The following is a 15,133-nucleotide window of genomic DNA, read 5'->3' on the forward strand; positions in this document are numbered from 1 at the left end:
ATTGTTAGCACTTTATGGCTTGCAGCTTGGGTTGGGGCTCATGGAAAGGATTAGACTGAAGGCTTAAACTAAATGGGATTATTCCTAGTATTTACTAGAGCTTTTTATTATTTTGTATGTTTGTTGTACAACTTGATTCTGATGCCAGACTGAGCTTTTGAATAGTTTTAAGCCCTCAGCACTTAGCAATCCCTGATTACCACTTTAATATTTACCTCCCCCCCCCCTTTTCAAATATTTTACTGGACAAATGACATTATCCCTGATGCCCCAAACAGCTATAAAATGTGGAGCTTTCCCGATACCCAGTATAAGGCACAGTGTCTTAAAGTAGCTGTCTTCATAGATATAGAAATAAATTACTCAAACTGGCAGGTTAAGCGGCCAACTTGGTTGAGACAGGGCCCTCTGGAGGGTCCAAAGCTTTGGAGGAGGGAGTAGGCACTTCAAAGAAGGGCAGAAGTGTTTCTTCTGTACGTGTATCTCCTTGTGTTCACCAACTGTGGGATCCCTAGTTACTGTAAGCATATTTGGAGGTTGGGAGATAGAGGGTTATCTGTAGGAACTGGGTTGCTTATTTTCCATTCGTAGCCCAGGTTTTCCCCCAGACAGATGGAGATCTCATCCTATAACCTCTCTAAACAACCAGATTCCCAGTGCACATAGTCTCGCCTCCCGGTCCAGCACAGTCCAGCCCCCACAATCCCGCAAGGGATCAAAGGACTACTGAGACTTTGAACGCCCAGAATCTCTTCTCTCCTCAGCGCTCACAGGAGTTAATAGCTCCTGCCGGGCTCGTGGGCTCCGCCCCTCTCCCCTCTCCGAGGTCCTGGCGGGCTTACCCAGGAGGGGGCGGCCCCAGCTGCAACGCTCGGCCGGGCGGAGCTCTGGCCCGGGCGGTGCTGCGGCTTCAGCGTCCAGCCGCCGGACTGAACTCCAGCCGTGCAGACTGCGGGAGCGGCGCGAGCCCTTTCTGCATCGGGGCTCTCCCCCGCAACTCTGCGGGTAAGTCCTGCTTTCCGCACCCAACTTTGTTGCCTGTCAAGCCTTGAGTCGTCTGGCGCTAGCAGGAGCTACGCTCGTAGTTGCTATGTGTGCTCGGGGGAGGTGAAAGATTGGGAACAGCCGACTCCAACAGTTTGCAAGTCCCCAACTTCCCCTCTCCAAAAGGACCAGAGCGCATCACTCCGAGACTTGGCAGAACTCTGGGATTTCGCTAACTAAACTTGCGGAGATCTCCGGGGGGAACCGGGGCTCCAACTTCGCCGCCCCTCCCCCACCTCTCGGAGCTCCGGCAGTTCCGGATACTTTCCCTCCATCTTTTAAGTATCCTTGGCTGCCTAAAAGCCCATCCCTTCGGGCCCGCCTCCTCGTCATTAGCCCCAGGGCCCAGCGATCCCCGGGCTGCACACTCCCTGCGGGGCCACCGTGTCGCCCTCCGCCCGGAGACTTGCCCGGGCCACCGGGCTGTAGGAGAAGGGGCGAGGCCGGCGGCGGTCCGAAGCCCGGCGGGCGGGGCCGGGAAGGGGAGGTGTAGGGGGCCGGACGGGGCGGAGCAGGCGGCCTTTGCGGCCGGCGCTGGGGCGGAGAGTTTGCGCCGGTCCCTGGGCCTGAGCTCCGGCTCGGGCTGGGGCGCCTGCGATGTCTCAAGATGGCGGAGCTGGGCGAGTTAAAGGTACCGGCCCCCTCCCCCAGCCCCAGCAGGACTCGCTTGGCTGCCCGCCGTGGCGGGGAGGCGACCAGGCTGGGCGCAGCGGGATGGGGTGGGCGCGGGCGACGTGGCAGGGACTAGCTGCAGGGATGCGCGGGCAGCGGCCACGGGAAGGGGCTGCGGCGGCGCCCCGGGGGCGGGGCCGCGGGGCAGATGCAGGGGTGGGGCGGATGGGGAAATTGTCGCCGCGGAGGGCCGAGGCACAGGGGGCGGGGACGCGGGCCGTAGCCGCTCCTAGTAGTAGGTAGTTGCAGGGTACAGTCAGGCGAGGGGAAGCTGCTCTAGAGGCGTAGGGGTGAGTCCATCAGGCCATGAGATATGGCAGCGAGGGGGAGACATAGGGATGGGACCCGAGGACCAGATGTTGGTAGGCTCCCGGAGATCTGAAGCTTAGGGTGGAGGCTTTTTGGGGCTGCTGTCGGCATCTGAGCCTTGGGAAGTACCGGTAGGCAGCTGAGACGTAAGGGGGCGGGGCTGTACAGGAGCGTGCCTTAAGAGATGAGGCAGGGGCATCCCGGAGGCTGAGGGTAGGGGACTGTCTTAATGAGGGGCTGTCGCTGGAGAGGTAGAGAAGTGTGAACCACTGGATAGAAAAATAAGTTATAGAGCCAATGGAGAAATGAAAACAAGTAGGAGGAGCTAAGGATGGAAAGGTAGAGGGACAAGGCTTTCATCACATTCCTGAAAAGGAGTCCAGGAGGAAAAGAATTTGGGCGAGCTAATAGTCCTAGACTAGGTCTTCTAGATATTCACAGAAGGGGAGCCTTACAAGGAGAGAGATCTTGTCTCACCACTACACAGTCTTCAAGGAACCACACCCGAAGATATCCTACAGAACCTTAGACCTTCATTCCCCCATCCTTTGGCTTAGCCCCATCCTTGTCCTGGACAAGCTTGAGTTCTAGCCACTGGGCCATCACTTTTAAGAGCTTACTTCTGAGCTTTGGTCCATGGACTCCATTTTCATTCTCCTGGGGTCTCTGTTGAGAAGTTTGCCTTGATTTCTACCCTGGTGGCTATCTATGTATACCATGTATGAGGGAAAGAAGCAAGATAGAAGTTCTGGACTGTTTGGTGTCAGACCGCAGGAGAGGGGATTGAGGGGCTCATTTTACATATCAAAGCAGACCTGGCCTCCAAGTTTTCCCAGCATCCGTTGGTCCCTACCTGACATACCATGACTCCAACTCTAAAAATTCCAGCCTAGGGGCTGAGCTGCCCTACTCCCAAGGCTCTTCCCTATATAATCCAGACATTCTATACTCTCCCCTACTCCTCCCTCTTCTCCCCCCCCCCCCCCCCCCCCAGGCCAACTACCTTGGAGCAGCTTCCCAATGAACCTACCTTTAACATAACCTAGTCTGGCTTGAATTGGCTCATTTCACTGGCAGAGAAATAAGCTCTCACTGACAGATGGAGTAAATCTGGCCGATTACCTAGACTTGTGGATTCACCCTTCTCCTCTACACATTCTGGTTGCTTCCTTCTAATAAGCAGGAGTAAAGGAGTGTGGGTGTGTAAATAATGAAAAAGTGGGGATGATGATGATGATGGAGTGTTGAGCTCTGGCCTAAAACCCTGACCATAAAAGTTTCAATTCAGAACTCTGGGGAGAACAGGGATGGATTAGGTGATTGGGAGGGTGGCCGTGAGATGCAATCCTCTTGCCACTGGCCTCTTTCTCATGGGCTGTCTGCCCTGAATCCTCTCCTTCCTTGTGCCCTATCTTTTTCCCAGGAAGATAAGGCTCTGAGAGTCTGAGCCCTGAGAGACAATAATCAGCTTAAGAGAATGTCTGGATTAGGGGTAGGGATGGGGCTAGGTGGTTGAGCTTGTCAGGTCAGAGGTGTAGTACACTAGCTTTAGAGCACCTTCAACACTGGGGATGGGAGTGGAGAGGCGCTGTCCGCCTGTAGCTCAGCTTCCATGTCACCAGCAGGACAGGCCTTTTTGAAGCCGGATCGTTTCTGTGCTCTTCTCCACAGCACATGGTGATGAGCTTCCGAGTGTCTGAGCTCCAGGTGCTCCTTGGCTTCGCTGGCAGGAACAAGAGTGGGCGGAAACACGAGCTGCTGGCCAAGGCCCTGCACCTCCTCAAGTCTAGCTGCGCCCCCAGTGTCCAGATGAAGATCAAAGAACTTTACCGCAGGCGTTTTCCCCGGAAGACCCTGGGGCCTTCCGATCTTTCCTTGCTCTCTTTGCCCCCTGGCACGTCTCCTGTAGGCTCCCCTGGTCCCCTTGCTCCCATCCCTCCCACCCTTCTGACCCCTGGCACCTTGCTGGGCCCAAAGCGTGAAGTGGACATGCACCCTCCTCTGCCCCAGCCTGTGCACCCCGATGTCACCATGAAACCACTGCCCTTCTATGAAGTCTACGGGGAGCTCATCCGGCCCACTACCCTTGGTATGGCTGACTGTGGTCCCCTCAGGCTTTCTGGATTCTGATTCAGGCTGGAATTTTTCCTCTTAGGTTTTACTCCTGTAGGATCAGCACTATGGGATGGAAGGAAGCAAGTACTTCTCAGGCCGGGGCTTGGGAATAACTGTGCCTTTGTGTCCACAGCCTCTACCTCCAGCCAGAGGTTCGAGGAAGCCCACTTTACCTTTGCGCTCACTCCACAGCAGCTGCAGCAGATTCTCACATCCAGGTACATCTCTCCTCCCCTGCCTTGTCCCTGGGGGCCGTCCTCTCTGTCTTTTGCATGTCTCGTCTCTCTCTGTGCCCTGGACACTCTTCCGCTCGCTCTCTGAGCTCACATTGCTCTTCCTTGTTGCAGGGAGGTTCTGCCAGGAGCCAAGTGCGATTATACCATCCAAGTGCAGCTCAGGTGAATTGCTTCTTATCAAGGGTGGGTGCTCCACAGGAGGATGGCCTCCTCCTCCTCCTCCTCCTCCTCCCCCCCAACCCCAGTCCTCTCTGGCCCCTGACTCTTCTGGATGCTGATGGCTACAAATATCTATGACTAATTTTTTTTTTCCCTGGAGTTTCCTGCTTCAGTGCTAGATTCACCTCAGAAAACTGCCACTTACCCCATTCATCTGTCCTTTCTCACCAGGTTCTGTCTCTGTGAGACCAGCTGCCCCCAGGAAGACTATTTCCCCCCTAACCTCTTTGTTAAGGTTAACGGGAAACTCTGCCCCCTGCCGGTAGGTGAAGAGTCTTTTCTCTTTGGCAAGGAATAATATTAAGTAAAAACCTCTTATGAAAAGACATACTTAGAACAGTGCCTGGCACATAGTAGTTGCTCAGTTTATTGATGAAATCAGTATAATCTAGAGATTATTAAAATAGGGCTGACTAGTACGTTAATCATGCTCCTGTGATAGACCACCTACCTAAGAGTATATAAATAATACAAACTGAACTTGATATGTTAATAAGAGGGGGAGGGGGGCTCAAAGTTCGGTGCATAGAAAAGTGGGGTGGTTCTGGGATGAATTGAGGATGGAGTGAATAGGATCCAAAACACATTGTATGATACTCTCAAAGAATAAAAAAAAATATGTGAAATAAAATAGGACTGAATAATTTTTGTCAGAACCCAGGAGAGGGACACTAGTTTAAAACAAAGATTTAGGGCTGGTGAGATGGCTCAGCGGGTAAGAGCACCTACTGCTCTTCCGAAGGTCATGAGTTCAAATCTCAGCAACCACATGATGGCTCATAACCACCTGTAATGAGATCTGTCGCCCTCTTTGGGTGTGTCTGAAGATAGCTACAGTGTACTTATTTATAATAATAAATAAATCTTTGGGCCTGAGCGAGCAGGGCCAACTGGAGCAAGCAGAGGACCTAAAAGTCAATTCCCAACAACCAGATGAAGGCTCACAATTATCTGTACAGCTAGAGTGTGTACTCATATGTGTAAAATAAATAAATAAATCTTAAATAAAAAAAAGGTTTAGAAAAGCCCTCTAAAAGGTGACAGCAGATGAAGTGGACCCTTGGGACCTAGTGACTGGGTTCCTAGTTCCTTGGTCAGTAAACTCCCCCTTTGACCTCAGAAGTGAACACAGCCTGGCCCTACTAGGGCTTTGTTTTGCAGCAGATCCCTATTCCTTTGCTTGTGGGTGAGCTGACCTCCCTCCAGACAGTAATCTGAGACCGGAATTCTAAAGAGTTGAACCCCTCTCAACGCTCGCTCGCTCTCTCTCCACTAACAAATCCCTCCTTTCCTCAGGGTTACCTCCCTCCAACCAAGAACGGAGCTGAGCCCAAGAGGCCCAGCCGTCCGATCAACATCACACCCCTGGCTCGACTCTCAGCCACTGTTCCCAACACCATCGTGGTTAATTGGTCATCTGAGTTTGGACGGGTGAGCATAGCTGAAGCTGAGAGGCCTGCAGAGAGGCTGCAGGGAGCCATCTAGTTTTGAGCTGGGGATTCATCTTGCTCTTCATAGGCCCCTTTGCTAAAGGCTGCCGTCTCTGGTCTCCATGGAGACAAAGGCTATGGGGGAAGAAGAGGCGGGGGAAGCAGGAGCTAATGCCCCCTCTCCCTTCTTCAAGTAGAATTACTCTCTGTCCGTGTACCTGGTGAGGCAGTTGACTGCAGGGACCCTTCTACAAAAGCTCAGAGCCAAGGGTATCCGGAATCCAGACCATTCCAGGGCACTGAGTGAGTAACAGCCCTTCCCTCCTTCTGCTTGGGCTCAGGGCTTCCTGCCGCCCTCCAGGCTTTATCTGGAACAGCTCTTTCGTATGGTCTCCCTGGTTTTCTCCTCAGTCTCAGTTGAGGAGTTAGACCCTCAGGCAGTGGAAGAGCTTTGCATTGCCAATCACGCAACAGTTTTTTGGCTTTTTTTTTTTTTTTTTTTTTTTTTTTTTTTTTTTTTTTTTTTTTTTTGGTTTTTCGAGACAGGGTTTCACTCTGTGTAGCCCTGGCTGTCCTGGAACTCACTCTGGAGACCAGGCTGGCCTCGAACTCAGAGATCCGCCTGCCTCACCTCCCAAGTGCTGGGATGAAAGGCATGCGCCACCACCGCCCTGCCACACAACAGTTTTGTATCTCAAAGATTCTAACCCCACCCTACTAAGATATAAGTTCTCTGTGCTGAAAAGCCGTAAAGTTCATTCCATCCGGTCTTCCCATGGTGCTTCCCTCCCATCTAGGTCGTCCCTAACGTAGCCCATATTTTACCCTGCATTGTTTAAGCATTGTCAGGGATGCAGACATCTCTTCTCCACTCCTGCGATGCGCCATGGGCGGGCCCCCAGACCCAGCTGCTGTCAGCTGCGGCTGTCTGCTGCCAGGTTGCTTCCGGTCTCCCTGATCCCCGGCTCTGGCCCCTGCTCTTGTTTCAGTCAAGGAGAAATTGACCGCTGACCCTGACAGTGAAGTGGCTACTACAAGTCTCCGGGTGTCACTCATGTGCCCGGTAGGTACAAGGCGGAACCGGAAGTGGGAGTATGGTTGGGTTACATTCTGAAGAGGGTTCTTCAGGATACTAGTGTGAGGTTTGCTAGTGTGAATTCTCCTCTCCTCTCCTCTCCTCTCCTCAGTTAGGGAAGATGCGCCTGACTGTCCCGTGCCGCGCCCTCACCTGTGCCCATCTGCAGAGTTTCGATGCTGCCCTTTATCTACAGATGAATGAGAAGAAGCCAACATGGACGTGCCCTGTGTGTGACAAGAAGGCTCCCTATGAGTCGCTGATTATTGATGGGTAGGGCTCTTCAGCTTCCCTCTCTCCTAGGACAGTCGCTAAGGCCTCCCCTCCCCCCTTTATGGCTTACTTCCCATAAATCCCAGCTTTCGCTCTCTCCATCTCCTTTACCATCCATCATCCACCATGTGTGTGACATTAAGGACTAAAGTACTCTGAATACTTTTTCTCATTAGTCCTCATGATAGCCCCACGACATAGGCGCTGTCATGATAGATGACGAAAGGGACCTAGGGCAGAAGGTCATATTAGTAGGTGACAGAGCAGTGCACTGAATTGTTCCACTGCATTGCTGACAACTACCCGACCTTCCCACAGAGCATAGCGACCGGGCTTCTCTTCATTTTTCCTATTACAAAAGCATTTATTAGATTGACGCAATAAGGGTTTTTTTTTGTTTGTTTGTTTGTTTTTGAGGTCCTGAATGTACTTAAATAGCTAATCTTCCACCCTAATCTAATAAGCAAGTGATCTTCTCAGTCCTCAGTGGTCTTAGTCCCCTTCCACAGCCTCCACTAGGGTCTCACATTCTCTCTTAGGTAGGTTTGACCCTGTGCCTAAACCTTCTGAAGCTCTTATATCCTTTCCCCCACAATGCTAGGGATCAGACTCAGGGCCTGCAAGCAGGTGCTCTGTTAATGAGCTACAGTCCCAGCCTGTGCTGTATTTCTGTTCCAGCAGCAGCTCAGAGAGGTTCAGTAGGGCGGATAATGCAAACGGGGTGACTAAGGCATAGGAAGGGGTCCGGCCTCCTGAATTGCCATATCCTTCCCTAGTTTATTCATGGAAATTCTTAATTCCTGTTCGGATTGTGATGAGATCCAGTTCATGGAAGATGGATCCTGGTGTCCAATGAAACCCAAGAAGGAGGCATCAGAGGTTTGCCCCCCACCAGGGTATGGGCTGGATGGTGAGTGACCCCCTGCTCCCTAATTGAGCTAAATCATGGCTGGCCATTTTTCTAAGACAGCCTTCTTAACCACCCCCAGGTCTCCAGTATAGCCCAGTCCAGGAGGGAAATCAGTCAGAGAATAAGAAGAGGGTTGAAGTCATTGACTTGACAATCGAAAGCTCATCAGATGAGGAAGATCTGCCCCCCACCAAGAAGCACTGCCCTGTTACCTTGGCTGCCATCCCAGCCCTTCCGGGAAGCAAAGGGTATGAGAAAGGCTGTTTCTGTAGCGGAGGCACTTGTCAGAACTGCCTTCTGGCCACAGGTCGAGCTTTGGGATGGGGGAGGGCAGGAGGACCAGGACCTTGGGCGACTGCGCTTGGCTAGTTTCTCCGGTTCTTTCTCTCTGCTCACAGAGCCCTGACCTCTGCTCACCAGCCATCCTCGGTGCTGCGGAGCCCTGCAATGGGCACCCTGGGCAGTGACTTCCTGTCTAGTCTCCCGCTACATGAGTACCCACCTGCCTTCTCACTGGGGGCTGACATCCAAGGTAGAACCCTGACCCTAAGGTGGCTGGCGGGAAGGGTTGTGCCCTGTCATCCTCTCCAGACCTGTTTCTTTGCAGATCCCAGGGACATGGGGATTTTTTTTTCTTCTTGTGGTGAAGGAAGGAGAAGGGGGTTGATTTTGATTTTTCTTTTCCTACCAGGTTTAGATCTATTTTCTTTCCTTCAGACTGAGAGTCAGGTAAGTGGCCATGTTTAGGAAGATCCAAGATCTCAGAAGAGTCCATTCTAGACACTCATGGTACGCTCTTCCCCTGCCCAGTTTCCCTAGGGATTTAAAAATGCTTTTCTGTGAGGGGAGAACACAGCGGCTTACCTTCCTTACCCCACCCCCTTCACTCCATATTCGCACCTTTCGTCCTGCTCACTCACCCCCACACGGACTCAGAACCTTCCCCAGTGGATGTTCCACACATTTCGGACACCCAAAAGGCCAAAAACTGGATGTCTGAAGGGGCTATCTCAAGGCAAGACACAGGAGAAGGGTTGGGGGAGTAGGGCCAAGTCAGAGAGGTTCCCCAGCTTTTCTTCTCAAGAATGCCATGAGATCCCTGAGGGCTGGTACCCCATGAGGTGCCTTTGAGGTGAGAGAGGTGCTGAGTCAAGATAACACTGAGTCAAGCTGTGCCCTTCATCCCTCTAGCACTACGGCCCTTCAGTTATCACTTCGCTAGATGAACAGGACACCCTTGGCCACTTCTTCCAGTACCGGGGAACCCCTTCCCACTTCCTGGGCCCACTGGCCCCCACGTTGGGAAGCTCTCACCGCAGCTCCACTCCAGCACCCCATCCTGGTCGTGTCAGCAGCATTGTGGCTCCTGGGAGTTCCTTGAGGGAAGGGCATGGAGGACCTGTGCCTTCAGCTCCCTCTTTGACTGGCTGTCGGTCAGATGTCATTTCCTTGGACTGAGTTATTTGGATTACGAAACCAATCTCCATTGGCCCCAGCACTGAGCAGATACGATGTGGGTTCCCAATCCCTGGCTGCTCTGATCCCTCCGGGGATCATTGGCCAAATGCCAGGCCAAACCTTCATGGATACCTGCTTTTGGCCTTATCACTGCCTAACAGGCTAGTACTCACAGGGTTAACATTTAACCTTTTTAAAAAGGACATTGGGGTCTGTTTTTAGAAGTGTTCTTTGATGGTGGCACATTCCTTTGGGTATGGTAACCTAGGCAGTGGGAGGCAGATGGGACTGAGGGATGAGGGGTCCTCATCCTTACCAGATCTCCAGCCTCCTGGGGAAGGGCACGTTCCTGCCCCCTCCCCCAAGACTCCTTTCCCTATCCAAACCCAAACATCTGGTCTTTTACATCCATTCCATTCTCTTTGGCCATACAGTCATGTGGTAGGTCAGAGATGGACAGAGAACTCTATTTTGGGTTGCAGACTTCTTTTTTTGTACATAAATAAGAAACCCCCAAAGTATCCAAAGATGACTTCCCTTGCCTTTTACTTCCCAGTGTGACTCGAGGAGGAAGCAAGGCCTTAGTTGTGATTCCCAGGGGTTCGGGGAGCAGGGCGTAGCCTGTCTACTGCCTGGGTGTCTCTATTTATATATTTAAGTTCACAATGTTTTCATGCTAAAAAGCCAAGGGCCTAAGCTTCTAGTGACCTGTGTTCAGGCCTAGATGATCCTTGCACCTTCTGTGGGACATGGGGGTTCAGTGTTCTCCTTCCCCATACTCAGGCCCCTTCAGGGCCAAGGCCCTATGATGTGATTTTTCTTCTTATGCCCAGAGTTGTAGCAGAGTTCTCACCTATAATAAAGGTTGTGAATGTTCTGTGAGCGTCACGGAGGGGAAGAGATGTTGTATCTCACTTTCCAGACCCAGGGTTTATGGGGTAGAGGGTCCATGTTCCATCCTTTCACTTAAAAACAAACAAACAAACCATTTAAGATGTTTATTACTGTGTATGTGGGCATGTGTGCCATGGTTTTGCATGTGGTAGTCAGAGGTCAACTTTATGGAGTAGGATCTCCTTCCATCTTGAAGGAGCTCCCAGGTCTCCAGTTGCCAGGCTTCCTTTGCTGCTCTGGGGTCCATGTGAATGTCACTTTTACCTGGGAGAGAGTGGGGGCCTTTACACAAGCACAGCCAAGAGCAGTTGCTCTCCCTTTGTCCCTTGGATGTCCCTAAGAGCACCAGACCATCCCTTACCAAGGCTGTGCTACCCACAAGTCGTTCCTTACCTCATCTGCCCAGATGATGCAGCCAGAGCTGGAGGGCAAACTTGGTTCCAGCACCAATTCTTTTTTTGTCCTCCTCTGCTGTGGTTGGGGTTGTCCGCATGAGTGTGGGCTCAGGCAGGACCAGAGAGGTCGGGTTCCTCCATCATCCCTCAATTCAGTTGCACTAGATTATGACAGTTTCTGTCTAGGTTGTGCCTTGTAGCTTACAATGAACTTTAGTATATTGAGCCATTTAATCCTCCCAACTATTGCAGAAGGCAACTGAGTGTTAATCTCACTTGACAGAAAGGAAGCACATTCAAGGAGGTTTAAGCGGCTCTCTCCCATGGGGGAGTAATGGCTCAAACCAAGGTCTTCGGTGCTAGTGAGCATGAATCCTTAACATTCAGTGTCTGTGATCTCAGATGGTCTTTTGATTATCAGTAGACAAACTTATTCCCTAAATCTCTTTCACAACACAAGACTACAAACTGCACACTCCCTCACATGCTTATGCATGTATATTTATGCTGACAGCTAAAGGAAAAGTTCTTAGCAGACAGAGAGGGCTAGGTCCTGGGCGAGAAGTCCAGGTGTCCTTGTCCCATCCTCTGTGGCAGCCACAGCCGCTGCTACATCTGGTCCCAGCCACATAAAGGCATTCACCTCCACTGGATTTACTTGGATCCTGGCCTGGGTCAGACATGTTGACTCTTCACTTAGGGGAAGAGGCCATAGGTGGAGAGGAGGCAGACAAGGGGCAGGGGCAGCAGCTCTTGCTTGATTATCTCCCCTTATCTTCTACCCACAGTCACAACCAGGCCATATGTATTGTCTTCCAGTAGCCAAGCCTACCTGGAGCTGCTCCTGTGACTCCCGGGAGATCACAAGTACATAGAGAATGAGGTGATGGTATTTGGGGAAGCCCCAGCTCAGCCTAGGGGGGTAGGCAGAAGGAGAAAGAGAAGGAGAAGGAAAAGAAGAAGAAGAAGAAGACAGAGAAGAAGAAGAGGAGGAGGAGGAGGAGAAGAAGAAAGGAAGAAAGAAAAAAAGAAAGACAACAAGAACAAACAAAACCAGTATCTTTGAGACTTTGTAATAGGGCTTTAGGGAGACAAAAATGCTGGCCCAAAGCCAAAGGAGTGGGTTGGATGGTAGGTGACAGGTAAGGGGGACATGAGTGAGAGCAATGGCTTGGGTTCTCCAGTCTATCCACATTTTTCCCCAATGCCTAAGGCAGACAAGGATTATTCAATGGGCTTTAGGAGGTTACTCTGTCTCACCTCCCATAACCCCAGAAGGACACAAGAAAACTGGTTCTGAGGCAGCTGTAGTCCACACTCTTCCCAGAGCTCTCCAAACCCACACTCCAGTATCTGGGAGTCAAAGGGAGCAGGTCAGAGTATCCAAAGCTCAACCCTACCAAATCCTTTTCTTTGTCCCTCCCTCCCTCAGCCCACACCCAAGGTGACTCCACTCAGGTCTCTTGGTTGGGTTGGCAGACTGGTACCTCCCCATCAGGCTCCATGTGCCCACCTGCAAGAGGAGTGGGCCCAGTATGAACGGTTGTTGTCTCCAACCAGCGACCCCATTCTCCAGTGGGCAGAGGAAGTTTGTTGTGGACACAGACCTTGGGTAACCACTGTATGGGACTACCCAATAACATTCTGGAGGGAAAGAGCACCTGTCTCCCATAGACCCTGTTCCTAGGTCTCACCTGGAGGGACCCACAGATTGGGGGAAATGCGGAGAGTGCATGTCCTTCGGGTCAACAATACAGTCTGGTCACTGGACTGAAGAAGGACCACCACACCCAGCTCCACACCTCTATTTGTGAGCGGCTCTGTCCTGGAGACTTCAGGCTGCTTGGTCCAGAGCCGCAAAAGGGCAGGAAAGGGGTCTCTGACAAGAGGGGTTTGGCCGGGCTAAGACTTCGGAAGCAGGATGGAACTTCCAGAAATTAAGGGTGCCCAAGCTGACCTGTCGCCACCTGCCCCGTTCCCTCCCCAAGCTGCCCTCACTTTCCCTGCTGGTTCCTGTCCCGACCTGGATTGGAAGCTTCTCCGAAGCTCCGGGGAATGGATTGCTAGAGAGGACAAGCTGTCCTCGCTCCAAGCTGCAATGCGTGTGCCACGGCCCGGGTCCCTGACCGGCGCCCAGGAGGCCACACACGCTCTGGGTGAAGCTCACTGACTCCAGGCGCCCGGCAAGGCGCAGCAGCAACCGTGCGGCAGCCATCGCGCTCAGCTCTGGTCACCGCTTGCCTGGCACCCCCTGGTGGCCCAGCGCGGTGAGGCGTGCAGCTTCCGGCCGGCCCACGCAAGCCAGGTTTTCCAGACTCGTTGGGAAATTTAGATAACAACTTTTGGGGACAATCCCTGGGTGTAATATTTATAAAGCACAAACAAATCTTCCAGTTTCTCACTTACTGTAAAGTTATTTCTGACTTCTCTGTTTGGACAGAAATCCTCAGGCAGGATGATTTCTGGACTGGTATGTTATTCCCCAACAGCCCAAGGCTGCCCTTTGCTTAAGCCTCTGTTCACCTCCCAGCAGGGAGCATCTCTAATTATGCTCCCACATCACACACCTAACAATTTTTTTTTTTATTTTTTATTTTTGGTTTTTCGAGACAGGGTTTCTCTGTGTAGCCCTGGCTGTCCTGGAACTCACTCTGTAGACCAGGCTGGCCTCGAACTCAGAAATCTGCCTGCCTCTGCTTCCCAAGTGCTGGGATTAAAAGCGTGAGCCACCACCGCCCGGTGGTACAATTTTTTTTAAAAGGTAAAGCAGGGTCTCTTGTAACCCAGGCTAGCCTCAAATGTGTGTAGCCAAAACTGATCTTGGTTGGCCTTTTGACTAGCTAGCTGGCTTCCATGTCCCTCTGCATCACATGCCCGGTTTGTGCAGTTCTGAGGATTAGAGCCGGGCCTCAGGCATCCCAGGCTTAGTAAACGGTGGTGAGTAGCTTGAAGGCAGACACAATCTTTTATCTTTAAAAATATACAGTCACATTTATGTCATGTGGGAGTAGGGTGGGCATGCACTTGCTGTGCCAGGCTGTGGAGGTCAGAGAAGTTGGTTTCCTCTTTCCATAATGTGAGTCCAGGGGGGGACCTTAGGTTGTCACTGTTTAATTGGAATCAAGGCCTGCTCCATGACATGGAACTCATGCCCAGTGCTTCCTGGGATGGCCAAGAACCTGAGACCAGATAAGCCATGGACCTAGTGGAGAAACCAGATACTACACTCTGCTAAAGGAACATGGCAATAAGATGACTATGAACAACATTCTGCTATGTTGTTAGGTTCATGTCCTATTCAGCCATCATCAGAGAGGCAGTAGACAAATACAGAGACCCACAGCTAGACAATGTGCAGAGAGTGAGAGCCCTTGGAACACTCAGTCCCTTCCCTCAGGGCTCAGAAAACTGTGGAAAAGATGCTGGAAAGATCATAGAGCCAAGGGAGTGGGGGTCACCAAGCAAAGAAGGATGTCTGACACAGCAGGACTGGCACACATATGAACTCACAGATTATGGACGGCTCCGTGCATAGGACCTGCACGGATGTAAGCCAGATGGGGTCCCAATTGATAACTGTGTACAAAGAAAACTTAGTTTTCTCCAACGGACTCTCATTGGTTTTTTCTTTCTTTCTTTCTTTTTCTTTTTTGGTTTTTTGAGACAAAGGTTTCTCTGTGTAGCCCTGGCTATCCTGGAACTCACTCTGTAGACCAGGCTGGCCTCGAACTCAGAAATCCGCCTACCTCTGCCTCCCAAGTGCTGGGATTAAAGGTGTGCGCCACCATTGCCTGGCCGTAGTGTATGTTTTAATCCTAGTATTTGTGAAGCAGAAGTTGGAAGATTGTTAGAAGTTTGAGGCCAGCCTGGTCTCTACAGTGAGTTCCAGGCTACCCTAGCCATATAGCAAGACCCTGTCACAAAAACAAAACAAAACCCCAAACCAACAACAAAGAGCCCCAAAGTATATTTTACTTCCTCCCACAGCAGTCTTTGATATTCTGTACACCATGTGTGCATGTGTTAAATGTTACAACTCAGTGAAATAGGCATAGACGTTTGCAAGTGAAATTGTTGCTCAGGAAGAAATTTGAGAGACCGTG

At 51.5% G+C, this 15,133-nt stretch overlaps 2 protein-coding genes across 4 annotated transcripts; one reads left to right on the forward strand and one right to left on the reverse strand.

Moving 5' to 3' along the window:
* The first annotated feature begins 859 nt into the window (after window positions 1-859).
* Window positions 860-10,729, forward strand: Pias3 (protein inhibitor of activated STAT 3). 3 transcript variants are annotated; one of them, XM_031374906.1, is made up of 14 exons: window positions 860-1,005; window positions 3,697-4,114; window positions 4,274-4,358; window positions 4,488-4,538; window positions 4,767-4,857; window positions 5,892-6,026; window positions 6,223-6,328; window positions 7,015-7,088; window positions 7,213-7,373; window positions 8,150-8,283; window positions 8,363-8,531; window positions 8,682-8,815; window positions 8,975-9,012; window positions 9,475-10,729. In XM_031374906.1, the coding sequence occupies exons 2-14, from the start codon at window positions 3,700-3,702 to the stop codon at window positions 9,739-9,741; spliced, it is 1,860 nt and encodes a 619-aa protein (XP_031230766.1). In that variant the 5' UTR covers window positions 860-1,005; window positions 3,697-3,699; the 3' UTR covers window positions 9,742-10,729. The 3 variants fall into 3 exon arrangements, with proteins under 3 accessions (XP_031230766.1, XP_031230765.1, XP_031230767.1); XM_031374905.1 differs by lacking the exon at window positions 860-1,005 and adding an exon at window positions 1,469-1,675; XM_031374907.1 differs by lacking the exon at window positions 860-1,005 and adding an exon at window positions 1,473-1,675 and having other exon boundaries at window positions 8,704-8,815; window positions 9,475-9,576.
* Window positions 10,730-11,029: 300 nt separating this feature from the next.
* Window positions 11,030-13,245, reverse strand: Nudt17 (nudix hydrolase 17). Its single transcript, XM_031374909.1, is given in 9 exon segments — window positions 11,030-11,152; window positions 11,155-11,191; window positions 11,543-11,700; window positions 11,863-11,961; window positions 12,291-12,383; window positions 12,544-12,620; window positions 12,725-12,872; window positions 12,874-12,909; window positions 13,054-13,245. Coding segments are annotated over 9 exon segments (963 nt in total).
* Window positions 13,246-15,133: the final 1,888 nt, after the last annotated feature.

This window comes from Mastomys coucha, unplaced genomic scaffold (genome assembly GCF_008632895.1).
Source record: "Mastomys coucha isolate ucsf_1 unplaced genomic scaffold, UCSF_Mcou_1 pScaffold16, whole genome shotgun sequence".
Taxonomy (NCBI): Eukaryota; Metazoa; Chordata; class Mammalia; order Rodentia; family Muridae; genus Mastomys; species Mastomys coucha.

Excerpts from the sequence above, each read along its gene's own strand:
- Pias3 (XM_031374905.1), top strand. The coding sequence starts at position 1,652 with ATGGCGGAGCTGGGCGAGTTAAAG. Across the intron at positions 4,359-4,487 it reads CAGCAGATTCTCACATCCAG|GGAGGTTCTGCCAGGAGCCA; the intron begins GTACATCTCTCC and ends TCCTTGTTGCAG. Across the intron at positions 8,284-8,362 it reads ACCAGGGTATGGGCTGGATG|GTCTCCAGTATAGCCCAGTC; the intron begins GTGAGTGACCCC and ends AACCACCCCCAG.